Below are 24,765 nucleotides of genomic sequence, written 5' to 3'. Positions count from 1 at the left end.
GTCTTCTGGGAAAGGACTAATCCTCAAAGGAGTCAGGTCCAGGGAGCTTGACTTAACAAGGCCTTGGTGGGGATGGAGAGGGTGTCTATAACTGGTGTAGCTCCTTTTCTAGATCTCAAGCTCCTTCAGGGCAGACACCATGAATAATTCACTTAGTGAAGCATGTGGTGTACTGCATTGTGTTTGACAGCAGTGGATATTCAGTAAGTATTCAAGAGAGAAAAGAATACTTACTGTCCTCTCCATAGAGCAAATCTGACTATGTGTCAGGCTTCATTGCTGAAAATATGAAGTTATAACCCAAAGGTTTTCTTTTCACATGTGTGGACCTCTAGTGCGGGGTTACTGTAAGAGGTTCATAAATCCTTATCATGCCAAGAATTTTCTGCAGATTGAGTAAATACAATGCTTTGTACATATATGTAATGCTATGTTTCAAATACATAAAGATATTATTGTGGTTAATTTAAAAAATCCACAAACTTATCTAGAAACCTTCTTGGAATCCAAATGTCTTTTGCTGTTACACATACCATTAGATAATAAAAGCACAACTTCTACTATGTATGTTCTGATCCTTTTAAAAATAAACACACACACGCTCACATTAAAAGAGGTCCCCCTACCAATGAAATTTTTTTAAAAAGTGGGGCCAGCCTGGTGGCATAGTGATTAAGTTCATGTGCTCCGTTTTGGCGGCCCAGGGTTCATGGGTTTGGATCCCAGGCGCTGACCTATACACGGCTCATGCTGTGGTGGTGTCCCATATATAAAGTGGAGGAAGATTGGCAACAGATGTTAGCTCAGGGCCAATCTTCCTCACCAAATAAATAACGAATAAAAAATAAAGTTAAAAAAAGACATTCTGAATACACATTTTTAAAATCTACCAATAAGTCTAATATACATGTTAAACAATTTCTCAAAATTTAAAAGAGTTCCTCAACCTGAGGAACCTCTGCTATATGCCACATGTGTGTCACACCAGCCCTGCCGGGGCTGTCCTCCAGCTTGAGGGGTGGCACCACACCCGACCTAACATTTCGTCTCAATTTACAGTGTACAATGAGCTTTTTTCTTCTTTGTTTGTTGCTTTATTTATTCTCCACAACAGCCCTCAAGGGTTGACAAGAGAGCTATTAAATTTCTCAAGACTGACAGGGGCCTTCTATTAGGAAACGTACATGGAAGAGACAAAAATCAAACAAGAAAGAAAATAAACACACCATGTAATTTCAGAAAAAATTGAGAAAAGAACATAAGAGCTATATGGGACACACTGAAAAGTTCTGCCAAGCACATAATTGGAATCCTAAAAGGAGAGGAAAGAGAAAATAGGACTCTAAGGAAAGTCCAAGCAGGGCAAGGGGACAGAGGGTGATGGTGAGGTGAGGTGGGTATATTTCCTGGGATGGTGATATTTGAGCTGAGAACTGAATGACCAGAAGACGTCAGCCAGGAGAAGGCATGAGCAAAAAGCATTCCAGAGAGAAAAAACAACCACGAAGGCTGTAATCGAGAAAGAAACAAAGTATGCCTGAAGAATACCAAAAAGACTAGTGTGGCTGAAACACGATGAGTGAGAATAAGAGCTGAGTGAAATATGGTTGGAGACACAGGCAGGTAGGGCCTTGTGGATCCTACCTAAGCAGCCAGAAGAGGAGGATTCATCGAACATTCCTTTTGCTGACCAACGTTCCCAGTCTCTTTAATCGACAAAGCACAAAGTTGATTATTAAGTGGGTCCAGGTGACTAGCTCTAGTCGGTGGACTGCGGGCAGAAGTGATTTGTATCATTCCTGGGCTGCAGCATCAAAGAGCTAGCACCGGAATGTCAAGCTGTTTTTCTCTTCAGGCGACAAAGCCAGAAGGTCAAAATAGGTTGAATCATTGAGTTGCAACATGAAGACAGTTGCCCTTATGAGTCATACAGACTCTCGGTAGACTTTAAGCAAGAGAGAAATAAACCTTTGTGCTATTAAGACATAACATGCTGATTCTGACTAATATTACGTGGTGAGGAGTTTGGATTTTATTCTAAGTGTAATAGGAAGTCATTTGAAATTTTAAGCAAGAGAGTGATGAGATTATATACATGCTTAAATGATCAATTTGCTGTGTGTAGAATAGATTATGAGGAGGAGGAACAGGATAAATCAGGAGACCAGTTATAAGTATTGAAGTTAATCTAGGTGTGAAAAAATGGTGGCTTGAAATCAGGGGTGGTAGAGGAGGTGGTGAGTTGAATTCAGGACATATTTTGAAGATAGAACTAACAAGACTGATGGAAAGACTCCGAGGTTTAAAGATCTCTCCCAAAGAATAGGAAAAAGAGAGAGAGAGAATACTTCCCAACTCCTTTCACAAAGTCAGCATAACCTTGATATCAAAACTTGACAATAATATTACAAGACACATAAATGCAAAAATCCTAAACAAAGTATTTGCAAACCAGGTTCAGAAATACATAAAGTTGAAAATAGATCATAATAAAATTGGATTTGTTCCAGGGATGCAAGTTTGTTTTAACATTCACATATCTAATAATGTAATTCATTAATAGAATAAAGGAGGAAAATAATCTCAATAAATGTAGAAAAGTCATTTGATAAAATTCAACACTCATTCATGATTTTTTAAAAACCCTCTTAGCAAGTTAGGAATAGAACTTCTTTAACCTCATCGGAGTACTATAAAAACCTACTAGTACACATCATACTTAATGGTGAAATACTGAAAACATTTTCCTTAAGGTCAAGTATGAGAGAAGGATGTATTCATCATCCCTTTTATTCATCCCTGTATCTAGATGTCCTGCCCAGTGGAACAGGCACCAAAAGAAAAAGAAGGAGAAAGAGGAGCAGGGGGAAGGTACAGTTCAGGAAGGAAGAAATAAAACTCTCATTATTTACAGATGACATAATTGAACCTATGGAAAATCTTGAAGACTCTGTGGAATAATGATTAAAACTGATAAGTGAATTTATCAGGATCACTGGATGGAAGTCGAAGATATAAAGATCAATTATATTTTTATATACCAGCAACAAAAAATTACAAAGTAAAAAAATATTAAATGATAGCATTTACGATAGCATCAAATTCATCAAATACATAGGAATAAATCTAACAAAAGCTATGTAAGGATATCTACATGGAAAACTACAAAACACTGTTGAGAGAAAATTTAAAAACCCAAAAAATGAAGTGCTATACTATGTTCATGGATTGAAAAATCAATATTATAAAGATATCAATTCTTTTTTGTTTGTTTGTTTTGGCAGGGAGAGATTGGCCCTGAGCTAACATCTGTTGCCAATCTTCCCCCCTTTATTTTCTCCCCAAAGCCCCAGAGCATGGTTGTACATCCTAGTTGTAAGTCCTTCTAGCTCTTCTATGTGAGCTGCTGCCACAGCATGGGTGGTGTGGTTCCATGACCAAGAAATGAACCCAGGCCACTGGAGTGGGAGCACCAAACTTTAACCACTAGCCATCAGGCTGGCTCAAGATATTAATTCTTTAAATACTTGATTCACAGTATCAATGTAATTCTAAAAAAATTTCCAGCAGAGGTTATATTTTTGTGGAGATTGACCAGCTGACTCTCAAGTTTATATGGAGATACAAAAGGAAAGGCCAAGAATAACAAAAACTTGAAGATGAACAAGGTTTGAAGACCACCAGATATTAAAACTTATTATAAAGCTACAATAATTACCACCAGGTGGTATTGTCAATTGCTAGAAAGATAGGCTAATGGATCAGAAAGATAGGCTAAAAGATCCAAAACCAGACCTACAGATATGTGGACATTTGATTTATGCCAAAGGGGACACTGAACACTAGCAGGGATAGGATAATCATTTCAGTAAGCAGTGCTCTGTCGGATATCCACCGAAAAGTAAATTTGATCCTTACTTCATTCCACACACAAAAATCAAATCCAGGTTGATTGTAGCTCTAACTGGGAAATGTAAAACAATGAAACAGCCAGAAGGTAACAGAAGAACATCTTCAGGGGAGGAAAAGATTTCTTAAACATGGCACAGAAAGCGCTAATGATGGAGGAAAAGATTGATAAATTACTACATTGAAATTAATAACTTATGTTCATCGAAAGACATCATTTAAAGAAAAGAAGACCAGTTACAAAGTGGGAGAATATATTTGAATATATATAAGCAACAATGGACTTTTAACTTGAATATTTAAAGAATTCCTTTAAGTCAATAACCAGAACATACAAACAAATAGAGAAATGGACAAGAACTTGAACAGGTACTTCACAACAGAGGATATCTATATGGCTAATAAAAACACGAAAAGGTACTCAACTTTATTATTTATCAGAGAAATGAAAATTAAAACCACAATGATATGCTGCTACATATGCCCAAATTTCCAAAATGACAGTGCCAATTATTGGGGAGGATGAGAAGCAACTAGAACTCTCATACATCGCTAGTGGGAATGTTAATTGGTACAGGCACTTAGGGAAACTGGCTGTATTTACTATAGTTGAACATATACATACCCAGTGCCTGAGTAATTCCAGCCCTAATTATATGCTCAAGAAATGTATACATATGTGTGTATATGCTTGTGTACAAAAACATATGTTCAAGACTGTTCATACTAGCACTATTTATAATTGCCCCAAGCTAGAGACAACTCAAACGCCCATCAGTAGAAGGGATAAACAAGTTCTGGTGTATTCATACAACAGAGTACTATACAGCAACAAAAATGAACGAACCATTGTGAGAGACAGATGCCTAAGGACTCCCAGCTTTTCCAGCCTCAGCTGTTTGAGTCTGCCCAGACTTGGCCCCAAATACATGTGTGAGGGAGCCTCTGAGATGATCCCAGCCCAGCCACTATCCGAACACAACAGCAGGAGAAACATGGAGCGAGGACAGCCTAGCTGAGCCCAGTCAAGCTGCACATTTAAGAGCAAAATAAATCATCCTGACTATTTTAAGCCACTGTTTTAGGGATGCATGTTATACGGCAGTAGATAACCAGAATATACATTCAAGTACTTAGGGAAAAAATAAAATAGAATGTTAAATTTATAAATCCATTTAAAAATGTTTAAGGAAATTTAATTAGCTAAGTTTGTAAAAATCCCTCTAAAAACTATTGTTTAGCGGCCCGCCTGGTGGTGCAGTGGTTGAGTTCACGTGCTCCACTTCAGCGGCCCGGGGTTGGCCAGTTCAGATGCTGGGCGTGGACCTACACACCGCTCGTCAAGCCATGCTGTGCTGGCATCCCACAGAAGAACTAGAAGGACTTGCAAGTAAGATATACAATTATGTACTGGGGCTTTGGGGAGAAAAAAAGAAAAACAAAGAGGAAGATTGGCAACAGTTGTTAGCTGAGGGCCAATCTTCCTCAAAAAAAAAAACCACCATTGTTTATTGCTAGGGTCATAAACAGATCAAGAGATTTGCAAGCTGAACTTAAAAACTTAAGGAAAAACTAGGTTTTTAAATTTCTATTTCCATAAATTGAATCTTAGTTGAAAACAAAAACCCAAATGTCTTGGCTGGCTGACTTCATTGATCCTCTCAGACAGTTGAAAGAAACAACACAGGGAAAGGAATGGAGTGATTTATTGAACGCTTACCAGGTGCCCCGCCACCACCCAGGTGCTCTCCTGAATTGACTGGTTAAGTCCTCACAACAGCCCTGTGAGGTGGATGTTCTAATCCCCGCCTTACAGAGGAGGCTTGGGGAGGCTGTGGCACCCGCCCAAGATTCTGCAGGCGGTAAAGGACGGAATCTGTGCTTTTGCACGCTCGGCTGCCTTCTCCTGGAAGGAAGGCTGGTGAGGGTGAATCTCTAAAAGTCACTCAGGGCCCGGGGTGTGACTGCGTTCTGGCATCTTCTGTGTCTGCTCCGACAGTGCCAGTGAGCCTTCCAGGGGGTGAGGAGAGGGGTGTGCATCCAAGCGACCTTCCTGTGAAGATTAACGTGGCCAGAAAAAGATGGCCCACTGGTCCTTAAAGTTCAGGGGTGTGGATGGGAGCCAAGGGGGCCCGTCCCCTGGACATAACTTGAGAGTAGCTTTGGCGAGGAGTTCTAGAAGCTGTGGAAAGAAAAAGAGGAAGAATTTCAGCGCTATGTCTCCAGATAGCTTGCCTGACGTCACAGGATTCCTATCAGTTTCTTTTTCCTCTACCAATTCCCAATGTTTTAAGTGTACCCAATGCCTGACATGATAGGGATGGTTATATCTTTGAATCATTTTATTCTAGAATATTAGTTGAGGCAGCTTTGAATTGCGTAGTCCAATCCTCTCATGTTACAGGTGGAGAGACCAAGAGATCAACTTCCGTTGCTTCCTATGGAGAATCTGTAGAACTCTACTTCCTATCTAACACTACTGAATGAGTTTTTAAAAATCTGTGTAGAAAAATGGTGAGTTTCATAAGACCCCTGTCTTTTATTTTTACAAAGAGAACGGTAGGTAAATGAGGCCTGTAAAACATCAGTAGAAGCGGGCATAGGTTGGGCTGGGAGATGCCATGGGTTGCTGTGGTCCAAGGGTCAGAGAGGGAACTGCTAACTCTAAGTCCCCAGACGGAACACGGAGCCCTGGCAGGTGGAGTGGCACTGCCATCTAGACACTCAGAGCCTGAGAGCCCGGGCAGCTTCTGCCCTGCCACCTCCAAGGGCAAGTTTTCTGCCCCATGAGTCTTTCCGGTGGTTCTGTGAGAAATGTGAAGTTTCACAACAGTGACAGCTCCCCAAGCACCTCACAGCCACTTCACAGGGAGAGAGCCTGAAGACAGGCTGATGGTGATCTGTCTGCCCTGAGCAAATGAAGGAAACAGACGGCGGTCTGGCCACCGCTCAGTTCCACAGGGCCTGAGGAGCTAGCGTGTGTTTTGTTTGGGTCTCCAGCTTTCCGCTGTCCCATTTGTTCTCAGGGGGTCTGCCCCAGTTGCCACCTTCACTGGAAAGCCAGACTGGGGGAAATAAGAGGGGAAATCAGGTACCCCTGACAGAGAGAGACAGAGAGAGAGGAGGAGATTACTAAACAATTCTACAAACAACAGAAGTTTTAAATACTTTACACTTTAACTTGGCACTTTATAGCTTACAAACTGCCTTTATATACCTTGTCTCAGTTGCTCCTCACAGCAACCTGGTAACGCAGACAGAGCCTACCTGTCTACCTATAAGTGGGTATTAATTATCTATTAGACTAATAGTCCTGTTCTGCAGATGAGGAAATGCTCTTGACGCTGGTTAAACGGCAGGACTAGAGTCAGACCTTGGAATCACAGAATCACAGCATCACAGAATTAGAAGGCACCTTAACAGCAATAATCTAAGGCATGCTTCTCTCACAGCCTGAATCACCTTATAAAAGCAGAGATTTCTTCTGGTCCCTGCTGGAACTCTTCCAGCGACGAGTAACTCACTACTCTGTGAGGCAGGCCATTATTAACACTGAGCTGAAACTCTTCTCCTTGGAGCTTTCAGCCTTTCATTCTTTTCTGCCCTCAAGAGCAACACCAAAGGAAGGGAAACTCTAATTCCCCTTCTTTTTGAAATTTGAAAATATTACTCTTGCCCATGTCTTGCAGATGAAACATCTTCAGTTCTTTCCACTGTTAGTCATGATTACTCACGATGTGACTGCCTAGCACAGTGCCTGAAATAGATGCAGATACTCAAAAAATGTTTGCTGAATTGGTCCTCTGGCCCTTGGTACTGTGTCATGCTTCCGGGCTCCTCTCTGACCGCAATTAGCTTTCATGCTGCAACCTGTTTCTCATTTGTTTGTTTATTTAAATAATAGAGAGAAAGGAAACAATATGTAGTTTTTATTTTCAAACCACAGAGTTTTCACAATAACTTAAAAATGTAATTAAAGTTGGCCAAATTTCAGACAGCTTTCAATTAATTTGTGGTAATGGACTCATTATCTGACTTAATGGACCACTTCAAAGATGTGGTCATTGAGCATCTCCTATAAGTAAGACGCCAAATGGAACATTGTGATGAGTGTCCATAGAATTAAATGGAAAATTCTAGTGAAGGTGGGGTTAATGTGGGGTCTGGCTGGAAGACCCTGCATGACTACACTGCCCAGCAACACTGCTTTGCCTGTTAAAAGAAGTAGCGCACATTTGCATTTCAGTTCTGGGCACCACAGACCAAAAAAATGTACTGTCTTCACAAAAGAGGCCCAGGGGCAGCTCTATTTTGAGTTCGTCTTAAGTTGGATTGGTGTGAGGGATGAGCTCCGGTGTCAGTGTGATGAAGCCCTGTCATTCTCAGCGATGCAGAATTCAGCCAGCTTCATGCCTCTTCTGTAAGTCTGTGCCGGGAGGAATAGCAGTGAGCTGACGGTTTTGGTAACTGAAGAGCCGGGGAATAGATGGTGAATTGTGTGCCACTTTATAAAGGAAGCCATAGTAAATTGCAATCACAAGAAGCCAGGCTTACTCATTGCAGTAATAACTCTAGAAGGAGTTTGCTGGTGAATAAGTCAAACCAAACATCCAAAACCACAATTTCAGAAAAGGATCTCTGATTTAAATTATTTCATTATCACAGACTACATTGAAAGTCATCTGAAATTTGGCCAATTTGATTATGTTTTCAAGTTGTTCTGAAAACTTGGAAGTAAACAATATGTTTTTTCTTTTCTCTCTATTACTTAAACTAACAAAAAAACCCATTTAAAAACCTATTCTCTTTATACTACAAATATAAGTACTTTAGAAAGTGAGTTATATCAACAGTTTCCTCGTCTTGAGCTTCAGAAAAGGCTGAATTTGAAAAGGGGCATTTCTTGTGATAGTATTAAGGGTGGAGGACCTTGGGGACTGATCTGTGACCTCCTTTCACAGAGAATATCTGCATTGTCATCACATGGTAGGTGATAGACTCTTCACAGGTACAGAATGGAGGGAACTTCTAGTCAAACAGAACCCACCTAGCAGGGAGGAAGATGATCCCAAGTCACAAGAGAAACTGTGAAACACAGCAGAAACTTCTTGCTGAAAGACGTTCAGATGTCCAGGGGCTTGTGTCCATTGTACTGCTGACTGACTACTTCCCTTCTCTTCCTCGGGACAAATCATCCTTTGCCTTCTTACATCAACCCCAGAGGCCTTTGGGGACCAATATACTCAAATGAAGGAAGTGAGGTTCAGTGATGTTGTGTGGTTTGCACAAAGTAGCAGAGCCAGACTTGGAAGCCAGGACTTTGGCTCCCAGTCCAGGTCTCGTTCTTGTTTACCATGCTGCCTGCCTCCTAATGTTTGGGAAAACTCGTGCATGAAACGTGTTTCCACCTAAAGTTGGGAATTTTCACACCTTCACTTGAAGGTGATGGTTTTCTTTATAGGCCGAGGGAGGGGTACTGATCTTGGAAGAGTCAGGATTAAAAGCTAAGATGAGGGTACAGGGTAGGTAGGAGGAAGGAGAGATAGAGCCAGGCAGGAAAGCAAAGGTGCTAGAGAAGGAAATACGGGAACAATAAAATGCGGGAGATGTAGAGGACAAACCTGGAGAGGGGAAATTAACTGAGAAGAAGCAAAGGGCATTTTTCTTCTGAAGAGCAGCAAACTCAGGCAACCACAGACTGAGCAGAAGTCAGAAAGAGGGGAGGAAGAAGAGAACAAACAGAACCAGAAAACAGAAGAAAACCAGGAAAGCACGAGAAAAGTGAGAGCTGCTGTAAGTTAAGAGCGTGTACAGGTGGGTAGGCATGTTGGACAGAGAGGAATTCACAGGACAGAATGCATATGCGTGGAGAGGGGTGGACGAGCAGGGAGGTGAATATCGGCACAATGGGAGGGGGCAATGAGAGTGGACTATGCAAATGGAGGGAGTCAACAAAGTGATCTGGGTGCTAGACAGATCCTTGGAATTACCCCAGAATCAGCTCAACCGTGGTTCTAGAGACGCTGGTACCGGAGGAGATGATAAATTCCGTATCTGTAAAACCAAATCTCTACCCTCTTAGCATTCACCTCTCTTGCTTCTTTCATCATTTATGTAACTTGCTTTTCAAAATACACAAACATTCATTTATTCACTACATGTACCCTGGAAACCTTCCTCACAGGGCTAGTTTCTTGGGAAATTTGTCAGTGCTTCCCAAAGAACAATGGGTCTCTTGAGGCACCTCCCCTTGCCCCTGCCACACACACACACACACACACACACACACACACACACGCACACACTTGGATATGTCCTCCAAATTGGGAACAGTGGGTTTTCCTCAGGAAAAGCCAGGCCTCTACCATGGCTGGGTGGAGTCCCAGAGGAAAATGTCACAGCATTGTGAGAACAGCCAGGAGGAACATGAAAGCCGTTTCCCAGAACTGCTCAGTACAGCCTTTCTTGTACACTCTCCTGAGCTGTAAGGGAAATCCTGCGAGGACCACGAGGCCCTCCCAGATTCGAGTCCACTCCACCTCATGTAGGTGTGGTTTGCAGGGAAAGCCAGGCCGCTGTGTATCCTTCCCATCATAGGAACCTTCAGTCAGAGCAGCATACATCCTTTGCCCGAGCGATCAACATGCTCTCCACCGGGCCAAAGGAGAGCCGGCGGGCCATTTTCCTCCCCGTGTGTTAGTCTATATCACAAGCCTCTTTGAAATATGCGATTTTAACAGCAATATCTGCCCAATGCAGGCTAAATAAGGACTGCATTCCAGGGCTGACTCTCTGCCAGCAAGAACCATTGGGAATTAGAAACATGCCGAGGTTTTTTTTTTCCCCCTTTAAAATGCATGCCACAAATAAAATCCCCTTTAGCCCTAGCTGTGGCCTTAGCTATTAGCACAACCTTGCGAAAAATTTAGCAAGCTATCTGCTTGCTCAGAATATCGACCAGCCCACTTTCCAAAATGCAATCACACTTGGTAAGAAATGAGTTTAAAAATCTCCTCATGCTTTTCATGCACCTGGAATGAGCTGCTATCCACAAGGTTGGGTTAATGCCACTTTCCGGGAGACCTCTGAGAGGACGGGCTCCGTGAAATGGGTTTTTGCCCTTACAAGCTGAGTTAAGGCCAGCTGTTGGCAGGAAGGTGTGGCGGCTGCCTTCTGAGTACTTACACAGGATCCTGAGCCCGGTGGCCGTGCCCATGTTAATTCTTCCCTCACCTCATGTACTCCCCATCACTCCTATAATCCATGAACGATTCTGATCCTGACACTTCCTCAAAATCCTCCAGCACCAGACTGGTGGAGTCCTCACCCAGGACGCTGCTGTCGGGCCTGGACATCCTGGCCCAGGAAGGAGGTGCAGGAGGGTCGGTGGCAGCTGGAGGGGGAGAGCAAGGGGGCGTGTGCTGGACAGATGTGGGCATGGCCTGAGGAGGGGACACAGCCGGCTCATGGACTTCCTCATCATCCTTCTCGGACTCTGCCCCTGTCTCTGGGGCAGCAGGCCCGAGGACGTGGTAGAGGCTGGGGAGACGGATGTCGAAGCGCAGCCCAAACTTAGCAAAGAGCTTGTCGTTGAGAGCGTAGAGCTTCTCGGAGATGTCATAGCCCAGCAGGGCAGAGAAGAGGCGGGAGATGTATCGCTCTCTGGCCAGAAGAAGGTGGAGACTTTTCCGGGGCCAGGAAATATAGCTACACGCAGTCTCGGCTGTCAGAGTGACCTGAGAGGGGTCAGGAGCAGAGAGTGAAGGTTTAAGCTGGAAAATGTGTCCATGCTTAGCCCAGGGAAACACAGTGACTTGGCAAATGGCTGCACTTTTACTGAAGAAGCTGTGGGAACACCCCCCACGGCCTTCCTGAAGAGGTCCAGTGAATGACTTTTATTGTGTGCACTGATGGGTGGGGGTGTCCTTGTCAGGAGCCTGGGATCAGCCATTCACTCACTGGGCCCTCACCTTCCGGAGCCTCAGTTCCCATATCTGGGCTCCTTAGCCCTCACATGCTATGGTCCTGTGGCTGATATCACTAATGGCTGCAGAAGGTTCTGAGTCTGTCGTCATTTCAAGAGAGAGAAAGGGCCTCCTAGTGCTCTGAGGAAAGGTTGGAAAGCTGATGACTGTTTGTTTTAAGAATAAAGGACAATCTATTGCAGTAGGGATGCAAAAAAGAGCTGGAAAGCATTTCAGTTATTAGGTGTGACAGGCTGCCCCAAGTGGACAGAACGCTGGCCTGGGATGCAGGCCCATGAAGTTGCTCTTGACTTGGCCATGACACATAACCAAACGGATCTGATGATTCAAGTCAGCAAAAGGGCACAGAGGAAGAAGAACTCTTGAGAGCACAAAGTCAAAGGGCACCCCACTCTCCAGTTATTCAGTCCTCTAGGAATTTCTGAGCCCTCACCATGCGCCCAGAAGGCAAAGCTGAATTATACCTGCAGGGTCAATAATGTGTGGCCGGTATGTACTAGGTGCTTGATAAATCCTTAATAAAACAATGGTGAGTGGTAAAGCCAGAGTTAAAATGGAAACATGCTTAGGATAGTAAAGGAAAAGGGTGTGGAATCACACAGTTTTTATAACCTGATTGGTCATAATACTTTAAAAGTGAGAAGGCCGGCGGAGTTCATGACAAAGGTTTGTGAATGGAGACGGTGGAAATGATGACAGCAGCTAAGTTTACTGAGGGGTGACTGCGTGCCAGGCATTGTGTTAAGTTCTTTATGGGGATCATCTAATTAAAGGTAAGGTTAATTTATCAGAGATTTCTTATAATCCTTCTAATTCCTGCATTGCCTACCAGATCTCCCACTGCCCTCCTCTCCTTTCCCTTCCCCTTGCCTATCCCTCTCTTCCATTTTCTTCGTTCATTTCCTCCTTTCTGCTTCTCCGCCCCTACCATCAGCACTGAAGTCAGGGCCCTAATTTTTTTTTTTTTCCTGCTTTATTTCCCAATCCCCCCGCCCCAGTACATAGTTGTATATCTTAGTTGTAGATCCTTCTAGTTGTGGGATGTGGGACAACACCTCAACATGGCCTGACGGGCGGTGCCATGTCCACACCCAGGATCCGAACCCTGGGCCGCCGCAGCGGAGCGGCGCGAACTCAACCACTCGGCCACAGAGCCGGCCCCTCAGGGCCCTAAATTACCTTATCAAGGCCAGAAGCTGGTTTCAAGTTCCAGCTTCACCCCCTTACCAGCTGTGTGACATCAGACAAATCACTCAATCTCTTCAAGCATGTTGCATCATGAGAAAGAATTCTGGAAGTTGTGCTCACAATCCACCCATTACTAACAGTTCAGCGTGTCATTGTCACTATCTGCCCCAGCCAGCTCTTTAGATGTCTGTACTATCATTGCCCAAATGAGAAATCAGAGTACTGAGCACAAAGCAGTGCGGGTAAGAGTGCATCTGGATGTAAACATGGTCCTTAAGGCTGAGCACAGGACCGTGTGCGTGCTTATGAACACGCTGTTGCTTCTTCCATCTTAAATCAAAATGAAAAAATGAAAATCTGTTTTCTTCACCTCACTTGTTTGGCTAGCTACCACTCCATCTCCATCAATTTGCTCTCCTTTTCAGCAAAACTCCATGAAAAAAACTGTCTGTCCTTGCTGTCTTCCACTCCTCTCACTCTCTCTTAAACCCATAATAGGCTTTGCTCCTGGTTGCCCACCAACACTGTTCCTGGTAAGGTCACCGGCGACTGTAAGTTGTGGTGCTCAGTTTCTGTGGCGTTCAGCCCGGCTGATCACTCCGTTCTCTTTGCTATGCTTTCTTTCCTTGGTTCCCAGGAGGCCGTACGCTCCTGTATAGTCTCCTGACTGCTCCTTTTCAGCTTCCTTTGCTGCTTCCTCTTTTTTTCTCCAACCTCTAAACACTAGAGTATTCCAGGGTTGGTCGGTTCTTGAACCCCTTCTCTGTCTAAACTCACTGAATTGGTGATCTCGTCCAAGCCAATGGCTTTAAATATCATCTGTATGCCAACGACTCCCACGTTTATGTCTCAAGCTCAGACCTCATTCCTTAATTCCAAACTCAAATATTCAACTGCCCATGCAGCGTCTCCGTTTAAATGTCCATAGATGACACAAATCTAATATATCCAAACCGAACTTCTGCTCTTCCCTCAAAACCAAGTCTACCTGCAGCCTTCCTCATCTCAGTTGAGAGCAGCTCCATCCTTCCAGTGGCTCAGGCCAAAAGCCCGAGGGTCCTGCTGGATCTTCTTTCCCTCATACTCTACATCCAATGTATTAGAAAAGCTTCTTTTCTCTATCTAGAAAATACATGCTCTGGCCCCACATGATGTGGCTCCTCGTCACCTCTCTGATTTCTCCCCCTGCAATTCTCCCCGCTTCCTCTCTTTGTTCTGCCACACTGACCCCCTCTTCTGTACCTCAAACAGAGGTGCAGAGCCCCTCCCATCCCAGGGGCTTTGCAGTGGCTCTTCCCTCTGTCTAATATGCTCTTTCCTCAGCTTCACAGAGCTCACACTGTCACCCCCCTCAGATCTTTCCTCAAATGTCACCCGCTCAACAAGGACTTCCATGACCACCCTATTTAAAATTGCAACTATATCCATCTCCCTTACACGACTCTATTTTTTTTTTACTAGCAGTTATTATCGTTTAACATATTACATTATTTATTTATTATGTCTATGGCTTATTTTTTGTCTCCACCATTAGAATATAAGCTGCATGAAGTCAGGGACCTTCATCTGTTCTGTTCACTGACATATTCCAAGCACCTCTAACAGTGCCTGGTATACAATAGGTGCTCAACAGATATTACTGAAGTGAATGCATGAATCAGGTGAAGATTACCCATCTTGTGTGTTGTAAAACAACTTAATGTCACTTTCTCTTGTCCTGTACAAAATCCTTCCCCAAAGGTCTTCAGGAAACCTGTTCATTGTCTGGTTCCCACATACATATGTGCATGCTGGTAATAAAATTTTGGCAACTTTTTCTTTAATTTTCCCCTCAGAGTTTGGTTGAGTGGCTTTAATGGGATAACATATGTAAAGAGGTCTTGGGTCCAATAAAACATGATGCAAACTGAGAAATACTGATGATTCCTCCCATGCTGTGTTCTTGGTGACTGATGAGATGGTCACAGCGCTGTAGAGTCAATAAATTCTTATTTAACTGAGTTATTGAGACATGTGATGGGATGTTGATTCATTTGTGGTAAATGCAGTAAGAATTATGATTCAGGCAGTCACTGTGGATTGCCCTATTACTCAACAAAGACTATGTAATTGCAAAAGGCAAGGACAGGATGAACCATAACTCAGGACAGCACTTGACATTTGCAAAGAGGAAATGGGACTTTACACAGCCACTGGCAAATGTGTGGATCTCATTGCTCCCAAAGGAGGCGCACACTAAAAATACAAACGGGAGGAATATGATGGTAGCTACATTCCAGGCTCAGAGGCCATCTGGGGTTACAGCCCTTCCTTTTGAGCATAACTTAGGGGAGGACACCCGGCTTATCCAGCACCTGTCCCTTGGAGTCAGTGTCAGAAACAGAGCCTAGTCTGGCTGGATCAGGACCTGACTCAGCCCTCCTGGAGGTTCTCATGGCCCTGAGGGAGTTCTCCAAGGAGACTGCTGGGCTAGTTGGAGAGGGTGGGTGTGTTTGTGGTGGGGGAGGAACATGATCAGAGGTGGTCTGTGGCTGGTAGCCCTGGCAGTGGGATCAGGATTGCCTCTCAGGCTCTGTCCTCACAGAGCCAAGAGTCAGGGTGGGGCGGAAGCAGGCCCAACCAGGTGGCACCGCCTGGCATGTGTCTATTCTGGGGTTGGCTCATATGCTAGCATGAGGGACTCCCTGATAGAAGGAGTAGAAGACACATGGAACCCAGTACTGGCAAACTAGACTGAGGAGCTCCTACAATGGGGTGTGTGTGTGTGTGTGTGCGTGTGCGTGTATGTATAAACTCCATTCTCCTGGTGACCCTCCCATTTTAAAAAGGAACAGACACAGTAGAGCCAGGCAACTTGGCCTTGCCACTTTCTAGCTGAAGACCTTGGGCAAATTACTTGATGCTTTTGAGCCTCAGTTTCCTCATCTGTTAAATGGGGCAATAATAATAGCCAGCCCAGAGGATTGTTGTGAGAATCAACAAGGCAATATAATATGTAGGGCCTGCCACACGCTAGCCATCCAATAAGTCAGAACTACAAAGAAGGTAACCAAAGTCTGAAGGATTGGCAGAGAAGAGAGTAGGGCCAAACAGCCAGGCCCCCACCTTGGAGCGTGTATCTGAATGCCCCATGGAGTCCTCTAAGATACAAACTGCCCACTGCCAAGCCAGTTCAGCAAACCTTTATTGAACACCTACTGTGTTCAAGACACTGTCCTTTGGAGCCTGGGGATAGAGAGGAGGAGAAGCCCAGACTTCTACCGCAAAGAGTTCACTGTGCGGAAGACAGGAAACCAGGTTATTAGAACAGAGAGCATTGTGTGCACCAGTCAGCGTAAGTAAAAGGAATAGAAAAGGCACGCAGGCAGGAAAAATAAGCTGTGAGCATGGAAGCTGGTGAGGTCAACATGGGCAGGCTTCAGAGGAAGTGAGATGCCACCGCCTTATGTAGATGGGGAAACGCATTTCAGATGGAAGGGACAGGAGGTGCCAAGGCACGGCCACTGCGAAGAAACGTGGTTTATTTGGGGAAGTCCTAGTAGTTTGGCATGGCTGGTAAGAGCAAGAGTGTGAGAGAGGAAGGCACTTGAGATGCGGCTGCATATCACTAGAGGTCTTAAGTTACTCTCTAAGGACTGTGGGGTTTTATCTTGTGGTCACTGGAGTCTTCTGGAAGAGTTCTAGGCATAGGAGCGACATGATCCGCCTCTCAGGGTCGGTACCTCCCCACCCCACCCCACCTCTGCCAGGAGCCCAGGCACTCTTTCCACAGAAGGAGAGCGCTCCCACCCTTGACACCATATTGGCAGTGGTTCAAAGGGCAGATGGAAGAGGGGAAAGGTGGAGGGGGGACATTGCTGGCTTACAGTGGGAGGGGGTGGGAAGGTGCTGCCGTGGGGTTCCCTGTTACCTGGAACACCCCCTCCTCAGAGGGCTGCAGCGATTCCCATTCGGGAGAGTCCATGAACTGGTAAGGAAAGATGTAGTGCAGAAACTGGCCGTCCTGGCTCACACGAACCCTGGAGAAGGGAAAGAAGAGACCGTGTGGGCAAAGGGAAATGGCTCCCCAAATCCTCCTCAGAGTCTAAAGGACATAGGACAAAATGGAAAATGATTAGGATCCAGTATGGGCTTTTTCCTCTTTTCCCCAGAAAACTCAGAGTCTCGGCTTCAACTTTTCTTCTAAAGTGAGTTATCCCAGGAAAGGAGATGTCTCCGTCAGGCAAAAGGGAAGATAGAAAGATCTCTAATCCAGACCCTGTCCCTTTGGAAGGAGCTATTGTTCCATTTTTTCTGGAGCTTTATTGGCTGAGCAAATATGCATGGAGCACTCCCTGTGTTCCTGGAGGTCTGGAAATGCAGAGATGGGTATGATCTGATCCCTGCCTTTAAGGATTTCACAATTTAGTGGAAGTCACAGGTACATAAATAACCGGCTGCAAGTCAGTGCGTGCTGTCATGGAAGAGGAGAATAGAGGAGGGAGAGAGAGTTCTCTTCGAGTGGCAGACTTCTCAGAGATGACATTTGAGCTGAGTTTTGAAGGATGAGTAGGCTATTGAGAAGCAGATCAGGATGGGGATGGATGGAGAGCTGGGAAATGCATTGGGGCAGTTTGTTTTCCAATATCTGCTTTTTCCCTTCCTCCATAGTGCTAGAGTTTTAGCCGGGCTCATGGCTGTCCAGCTAGACTGCATATCCCCATCTCCCTCGCAGCTAGGTATAGCCCTGTGATTAAGTTCTGGCCAATGGGATATTAGCACTCCAAGTTTTGCTCCTAATGAATGCCTAGATACATATGTTGTGCATACAAATTACCAAAGACCATCATCAACTAGTAAGCTATTGCCTATTATCTGACAACCTAAAGATGGATGACAGAAGAGGATGTAGGACTCAAACCAAGCCAAGGATGTGGTATCAGCCATTGTCTCTGATGGCAGAAACTCTTGCTGCTCCAAGAGCAGGTAATATACATAGATAGCCAGGCAGAACTTCCCGGAGTAATGAAAAGATACTAGAGAAAATGAAGTGCCTGCTCTCTTCCCTCAGGGTCTTCACATAATCTGTCCCCTCCAGCTGGGCTTCTTCCCAATCCCCACTTTCTCCTCAGGCATCAGTTTAAACATTCCTTCTTCCAGGAAGTCTTGTCTGACCTCCCCAGAAAAGTTAGGTCCACCGGTTGCATGCTGTCATTGCACTTCGCGTTTCTCCCTGTAAATATTATGTCTATTATTCACCACTATGTCAAATATTAACTATTGACTTTCTTGATAGACTATGAGCTCCATGAGTAGAAGGCTAATATTTTTCATATTTTAACACTGGATCCCTAGTCTCTACCACTCTTAATGAATATTTTTGGAAAAGGGGAAGAAAAAAAGGAAGGAAGTGGGGGAGGAGGGAAAGAAGGAAGGAATGATCAAACAAATGAACTCACTTGTGTCACCATAAAAGGGCACTAAACTCTCAGGGAAAAGCTTCTCAAATAAAGGAAGAAAGACAAGAGGAGATATATCAAATCCTCCCATCGTATCCACGGGCAAGGAACCTGGCCACTTAAGCAAGCCACCGAGGAGTGACAACATTTTAGAGTGTGAACAACATCTGATGAGCTTGCGCAGCTCCTTGAAGCCATTTCAACTGGTATTCTGTGTCCTTTATCATTTGAGTCTCTTCTTCCTTCCTGATCTCCTAGATGACAGGTAACGTCCTCCTACATGAATAGCTTGGAGAGTTAGTTGCCTGCTCAGGAGGCTGTGCGTGTGGGAGTTCCTGCTTTAAATTTTATATGCGAGAAACTCTCCAACAGTAAGCACAGCTTAACAGGGTAATAAACTTTGAGGAAGTCACTTCGCCCTTCTGAGTCTTGAAAAGGACTGATTGTCTTTATTAAAACAAAACAAAAAGAATGTCTGAGGTTTCAGCAAAGGGCTCCAGAAGAGAGTATGCACGTGAGATGGCGAGGTCTGCCCAAGGAGCCCCCACTCCCTGGCATGTAGTTCTTGTCTGCTGCTTCGAGGCGTTTGGTACCTCACTATAACCAACCAAAGCTACAATGATTCTCCTTTAAAACTAGAGCCTGGTCATAGACCCGAAGCCTCTTCCCCCAGCTCCAATTTAGCAAAGTTGAGACAGGATGACGTTGAAAGATAACAAGACAAAACTTTTACTCTAGACCTTGAAAACCAAGGGAAAAAATCAAAATTGGCTAATTTCTGACTCGAGTCTTTGATGCTAAGTATACTAGGAAAAGCCACACTGAGGAGGCAAGTCCCCCCTCCCCATCTCAGGGAAATTGTCTTATACAAATTACAGTAAATCCAACATATAATAGATACCTGAGCCATAGAACAATCATAACATCCTTCCATAAACTAGCACCATACAGCAGAGTGGGTATTTCTCCCACCAGTCTCAATTCCCTCCTTTGAACAGAGGAGGCAGGAGGAGAAAAAAACATTATGGATCTCATGAATGAGGATATTTCCTAAATTGTCTTTATTTTAAGCATGGAACTGTAGGTGGCAAACATTTGGCAGCAGTCACAATGTATTTGTACGTACATGCATTTGTTTACACTTCAATTCACTCATAAATGAAATGAAACATCTCCCCACAAAATCACATAGCTCATTCAACCCAGGACCTCTGAGCCAAACAAAATCAAAACTTGTCTACACAACACTTTCAATTCGATACATTAACACAGAAATGCATAGGGTTACCAGAAGTAGTTGTTGTAGTACCATCATCATCATTGTCAAATTCTTCTTTTTTTCCCCACTGTGTGGTTGTCAGTCTTATCTGATTTCATTTTTTTCTTTCTTGGCATCAAAGCCTTCTGATTACTATCTGATCTTTTCTACTACATTCTCCCGGTCTCAAAAAAGCAGGGGAGAAAACTGAGGACAAAGCTTTTGAAATCCTTTGCTTGCTTTCCACATATCCAGCCCAAGTATCCCAGGTTATCCCACGCACAAGTCCCACTAAGGCAATATTTCCAAGAATCCACAACTACCTACCAAATGTGCACCACAGAGCCCCACGGTGTGTGTTCAGAAGATATCGGCCAATGGCCAACACTCCTGTGCAGGCTGCCTGGGCGTACACTGGTCCTAACTAAGACCATTTCTACTAATGTCTGACTGTCAGCCTTCTTAAGAGGAGTCAGCCAGGTGTCTGCAGCAAATCCTCAGGGAGACACATGTGGGTATCTTTACTCTTTCCTCGACATCTGGCCCTCAGATTTACAGTACTTGATTTCGTGGTCTGTGAGGATCTCAGTAGAACTGGGAATGGAAAAGTGGACAAGGGTATTCCCTCTCCATACCTGGGTCTATACAGAATGCCTTTACCTTAGAGTCTGTACAGGATATCCCCAACACAATTGGGTGTGTTTCCTTGATGCCCTGGCAGGGAACAAGGGTTACAGGAAACCCTCTCTGTTTTGGCACTGTTCCTTGCATGCAGTTGGCACTGGGCAAATGTTGAATGCATATGGAAGAAATAAATTAATCTTACTGAAATGCTCAGTTTTCCAAAGCATACAGAGATATTGCTGCAGCTTAGGCATGACACAGTGGGGTGTGTGTGTGTGTGTGTGGGCGTGCGTGAGCATCTGTGTGTGGTCATTACAGACGCAAGCTCAAGAAACGTTCACCCCACAACTCCCAGCAGCAAGTGCATACGCAAACCTTCCTGCCAACCAAGAAGATGCCTCATGATTTAGTTTCCTCTTGGAAATGCTAGAAAGAGGAAGCAAACCCATGCTTAGAAAAATCCATTTTGGTTTGTTTGACTTGCCACATCCTTCCCTCAATGAAAGGGAACACGAAATGGAAAGGGATCATTGGGAAAGGAGAAGTGTGGGCAAGGGAAAGAAATGCTGGGCAGTGACAGAGCAGCTTACCGGCCAGCGAGCAGCAGGGACAGGCGGTTGATGGGCGTCTCGCCCTCCACAGCATAGGTCTGCTCGGCAGCCAGAGTCAAGACCTGGCCCTCGCAGCAGTGGACAATCTCCTTGTATGTCTGCAGGGGCACCTGCAGGGGCAGGCACAGCGTCTTGTAGAGGAGCTCGAACTCCTCAGGGAGGGTGTCCTCGCGGAGGCGGTACACCAGGTGTGCCAGCTGGAGCACACAGGCCGTTGTCAGCAGGAAGCTCCAGAGGACGACGTCCAGGCCGCAGGCGTGGAACCAGCCCCACAGCACGCAGCACAGGTAGCCTGTGCCCAGGAAGCCAAAGAGGTAGAAGCATCCATACACCCCACTGCCCCCCATGAAGCCCAGGAGCAAGAAGCAGTTGGCCAGGTGGTAGAGAGCCCCTTCCAGATCCTGCTTCCAGCCAGCGCACACGGGTGCCTGCCAGAGGAGCTGGCCCACGCTGCTGCCGTTGGTGCTCATCTTCGGGGTGTCTCAGAGCCTTGCTGGGCTCTAAGTCTGGCCCCACATAGGAAATTCAGAAAACGGGTTAATCGGTCCTCCCAGATGTCTTCTCACCTCAGGCTTCTCACCACCAACTCCACCTTTCCTGGGAGGAATGTTTCTGGCAGCTTTGGGAATGAATGGCAGAACATAGTACGCTTCATGGAGAACTGAAAACTTTTCCCTTCTCTCTTTCCCTCGGCAAGGCTCTGGCCCTCTTTGCAGAGCTTTGGCGAGCTTCCCCGGCTCCGGGTTTCTTAGGACAGCCTTCACATTTGGCTCTTAGCAGAAAACCTAAATTGTGGCAAGGAAAAGAGAGGACTACGGGCCTGAAAACTTCAGCAGTGAGGGATAAGGTGGCCACATCCTGCTCTCTGTTGTCCCCAGACAGAATGAGGAGAGCCCAGCACGGGAGGCACACTTGTGTTCCATTTGGAATGCGTCTCTCTTGGCACCGGAAGAAAGGGTGACCCCAGATGGATACCATGTTTGGAATTGGAATCCAAGAGGTACTGGCAGTGAGGAAAAACAGGCCAGGCACAGAGGCAGGCTGGCAGAGCACTTAACATACCTCCCCAGAGGACAAGATAAGACCCGGGCAACAGGGTGGGGGATGGACGGATGACAATGGAAAAGTGAGCGCAGAATTTACCACAACACCTCAGGCAGAACCCTGTCCGAGCTCCCTGTGGGTAGGGCTAGGGGCTCTCCTGAGGTAGGACACATCAAAGGAGGAAAGTATGGGACTATTATCAGAAAAAATCCTTACAGTGAGAACTGGAAAATCCCTTGAAGGCCTTTATGAAGTCACGGTGTAAATATCACTCGGCATTTAGGTGACATCCATTAAACAAAAATAGCTATGCAAAGCAGCTTTTTGAATTCTAAGCTGACTTTCCCATGCATACATCTGAATCTAGTAATAGTTAATACAATGGTAATACAGCGGTCACACCATCCCCCTGCCCACCCCATTATTTGCAAATCATGAAAACTACCACTTAGTAAACATCTACGAAGTGCCGGACCTAGATTAGGTACTTCACACACATATTATTTAGTCATCACGCAACCCTTCCACTTAAATATCATCCCCCTCCTAGATATGAAAGAAACTGAGGCTCAGAGAGGCAGCGAGTTCCCTCAGGTCGTAAGTGGCAGACCCAGGATTTGAACCCCAGTCTCTCCGACTTACTGCTGTGTCCCAAATAGTTTGCACAGTAAGTGGCAATACAGATCCATGACTCCCCTCGCTGCGCAGGAATTCTGATGATGGCTAAGGAACTTCTGGATGAACCTAGGATCTACTTTGGGTCACCAGCAAATAAATCTGGAATACACAAACATTAAACCAAGAAATGTCCCTCTGGCTTCTAAATTACTCCTTGATTTTTTTTCCTTGCTGCTGGTTCACACTTACTACCGTCATTCCTACCGCCCCTGAGGTACGGGGGGGCACCCAGTAACCTTCCAGAACTATTCAGTGCTGAATCCATAGGGACTTTTATTATACTGTGAACAACCTAACCAAAATTACAAAGAAATTAGAAATTGTCAACTATGCTGAGGAGAGGAAGTTTTCAATTCAACAAGTATTTACTGAGTGTCTACTGTGAGCCAAGCCCTTCAGGAATCAAAGATGCCCGAGAGAAGCTTTCCGTCTATCAAGGGAAAGATACCTCAAAAAAAAAGGCAATTCAGTGTAGGAAGCATGATACCTGGATTAAGGTTAAAGAGAGGTGGCAGCCAAGAAGAAGGGTGGCATAGAGGGAGGGAGACCCAGAGCCAAGATTTGATTTGAGGTGTAGGGGTTGAATTAACCAGGTAGGCAGAGGGAGAAGAGAATTTCCGGTGGTGGGAACAGCCGAAGCAGAGGCACAGAGGTGTGAGAATGTACAGCATGTTGAAGGAACCCAGTTTTTAAAATTTAATTAAAATCAACTGACCAATAAATGTGCATCTTATTCTCTCCTTTCTAAAGCTGAGGGGAAAAAACAGTCACCTATGGTAAAGGAAAAGAGCTAGAGAGTGCCTGGAGAAAGGCCTCCCGGGCCTCCTCACAGCAGGAGTCTGGGGATTTACACGTGCTGCTTTTCTGTCACCTGCCTGCCTCCCAACCAGCCCACCCACTTTAACAAGCAGCAGCTGTTCATCCTTCCACCTTAGTCATGCACCCTCTCCCGCCCCCCCCACCCCCACCCCCACCCCCCCCCACCCCCCCCCCCACCCCCAACTGCGATGCCAGAGTAGCAGTCCCAGCCAGCTGTGAGCAAGGAAATCAGAAACACAGGAACAGAAGAGCAACCTAGGCTCTGCCCAAGATAGAATTTCAAAGCAGGTCATCTTTCTCAGCAAGCCTTGCAAATGGGCTGGCCCCAGCCCTTTAAAGAGACAGGCAGATCCATTGACTACTGTTTTCAGCCTGCCTTTCTTGTCAATCCACACATGCTCATCTGAGCAGAGGGTACTAACATTTAACAAGGTATTATTGTTTCCTCATGATACCTTTTTTTTATGATAGAAAAAATAGGCTCAGAGAGGTTAAGGAACTTGCCCAAGGTCACAGAGCTAGTATGTGAATAAGGACTAAAGGCAAGGTCACTATGACTCTAAATTGTATGTTCTCCATACTGTCCCACCTTGCTGGGTAGTTTTGGGAGTTTATTTGTATCCACATACAGGCTCATTTATTGCTACAGTATGTGAGTATGCTGCTGGGGTGGCATCACGGGTGCACAAACACCTGGGTGAAACACCATGGGTGATAGTGACATCAATGCCTCCATCAATAGGATAGGACATACGATGGGAACATAACAATGGAGAGTTGTATCTTGTCTGTTTTTAAATCCAATTTGATAGAAGAGGAAAGAAAAATTTGTGTGTCAAAATGGTATGCTTTTTTTTTTTTTAATTATCTTAACTTTTTTTTTTTTAAGATTTTATTTTTCCTTTTTCTCCCCAAAGCCCCCCAGTACATAGTTGTATATTCTTCGTTGTGGGTCCTTCTAGTTGTGGCATGTGGGACGCTGCCTCAGCGTGGCTTGATGAGCAGTGCCATGTCCGCGCCCAGGATTCGAACCAACGAAACACTGGGCCGCCTGCAGCGGAGTGCGCGAACCTAACCACTCGGCCACGGGGCCAGCCCCCAAAATGGTATGCTTTTATAAGGAAATCCACAAACAAGCAGGTAGAAGCACAGTAGAAAATATTTGGGGAAAAATAAAAGGAAAGAAACAGAAGTCACATCATTCGTTGGGT

At 45.0% G+C, this 24,765-nt stretch overlaps 1 protein-coding gene across 4 annotated transcripts; it reads right to left on the bottom strand.

Moving 5' to 3' along the window:
- Positions 1 to 5,599: 5,599 nt before the first annotated feature.
- On the bottom strand, positions 5,600 to 23,410 carry POPDC2 (popeye domain cAMP effector 2). 4 transcript variants are annotated; one of them, XR_011529182.1, is made up of 4 exons: positions 20,993 to 22,043; positions 16,993 to 17,101; positions 8,957 to 11,645; positions 5,600 to 6,091 (listed from the first exon to the last, which is right to left on the bottom strand). XR_011529182.1 is itself a non-coding variant. In XM_008514618.2 (4 exons), exons 1-4 carry the CDS (start codon positions 21,481 to 21,483, stop codon positions 6,006 to 6,008), a joined length of 1,095 nt encoding a protein of 364 aa, XP_008512840.2. In that variant the 5' UTR covers positions 21,484 to 23,410; the 3' UTR covers positions 5,600 to 6,005. The 4 variants fall into 4 exon arrangements, 3 of the variants coding, with proteins under 3 accessions (XP_008512840.2, XP_070438757.1, XP_070438758.1); XM_008514618.2 differs by having other exon boundaries at positions 11,237 to 11,645; positions 20,993 to 23,410; XM_070582656.1 differs by having other exon boundaries at positions 11,095 to 11,645; positions 20,993 to 23,168.
- Positions 23,411 to 24,765: the final 1,355 nt, after the last annotated feature.

The sequence above is a fragment of the Equus przewalskii genome, chromosome 18, assembly GCF_037783145.1.
Source record: "Equus przewalskii isolate Varuska chromosome 18, EquPr2, whole genome shotgun sequence".
Classification (NCBI taxonomy): domain Eukaryota; kingdom Metazoa; phylum Chordata; class Mammalia; order Perissodactyla; family Equidae; genus Equus; species Equus przewalskii.
The sequence above is the reverse complement of the archived record's forward strand: the minus strand, read 5'-3'. Positions and strand labels throughout refer to the sequence as shown.

Coding starts and splice junctions, on each gene's coding strand:
- POPDC2 (XM_070582657.1), bottom strand. CDS start 21,483: ATGAGCACCAACGGCAGCAGCGTGGGCCAGCTCCTCTGGCAGGCACCC. Junction 11,646..16,992: donor CTGAGGAGGGGGTGTTCCAG/GTAACAGGGAAC, acceptor GACCCCTCTCAG/GTCACTCTGACAGCCGAGAC. Junction 7,007..11,236: donor GCCCGACAGCAGCGTCCTGG/GTGAGGACTCCA, acceptor TCTCTCTGTCAG/GGGTACCTGATTTCCCCTCT.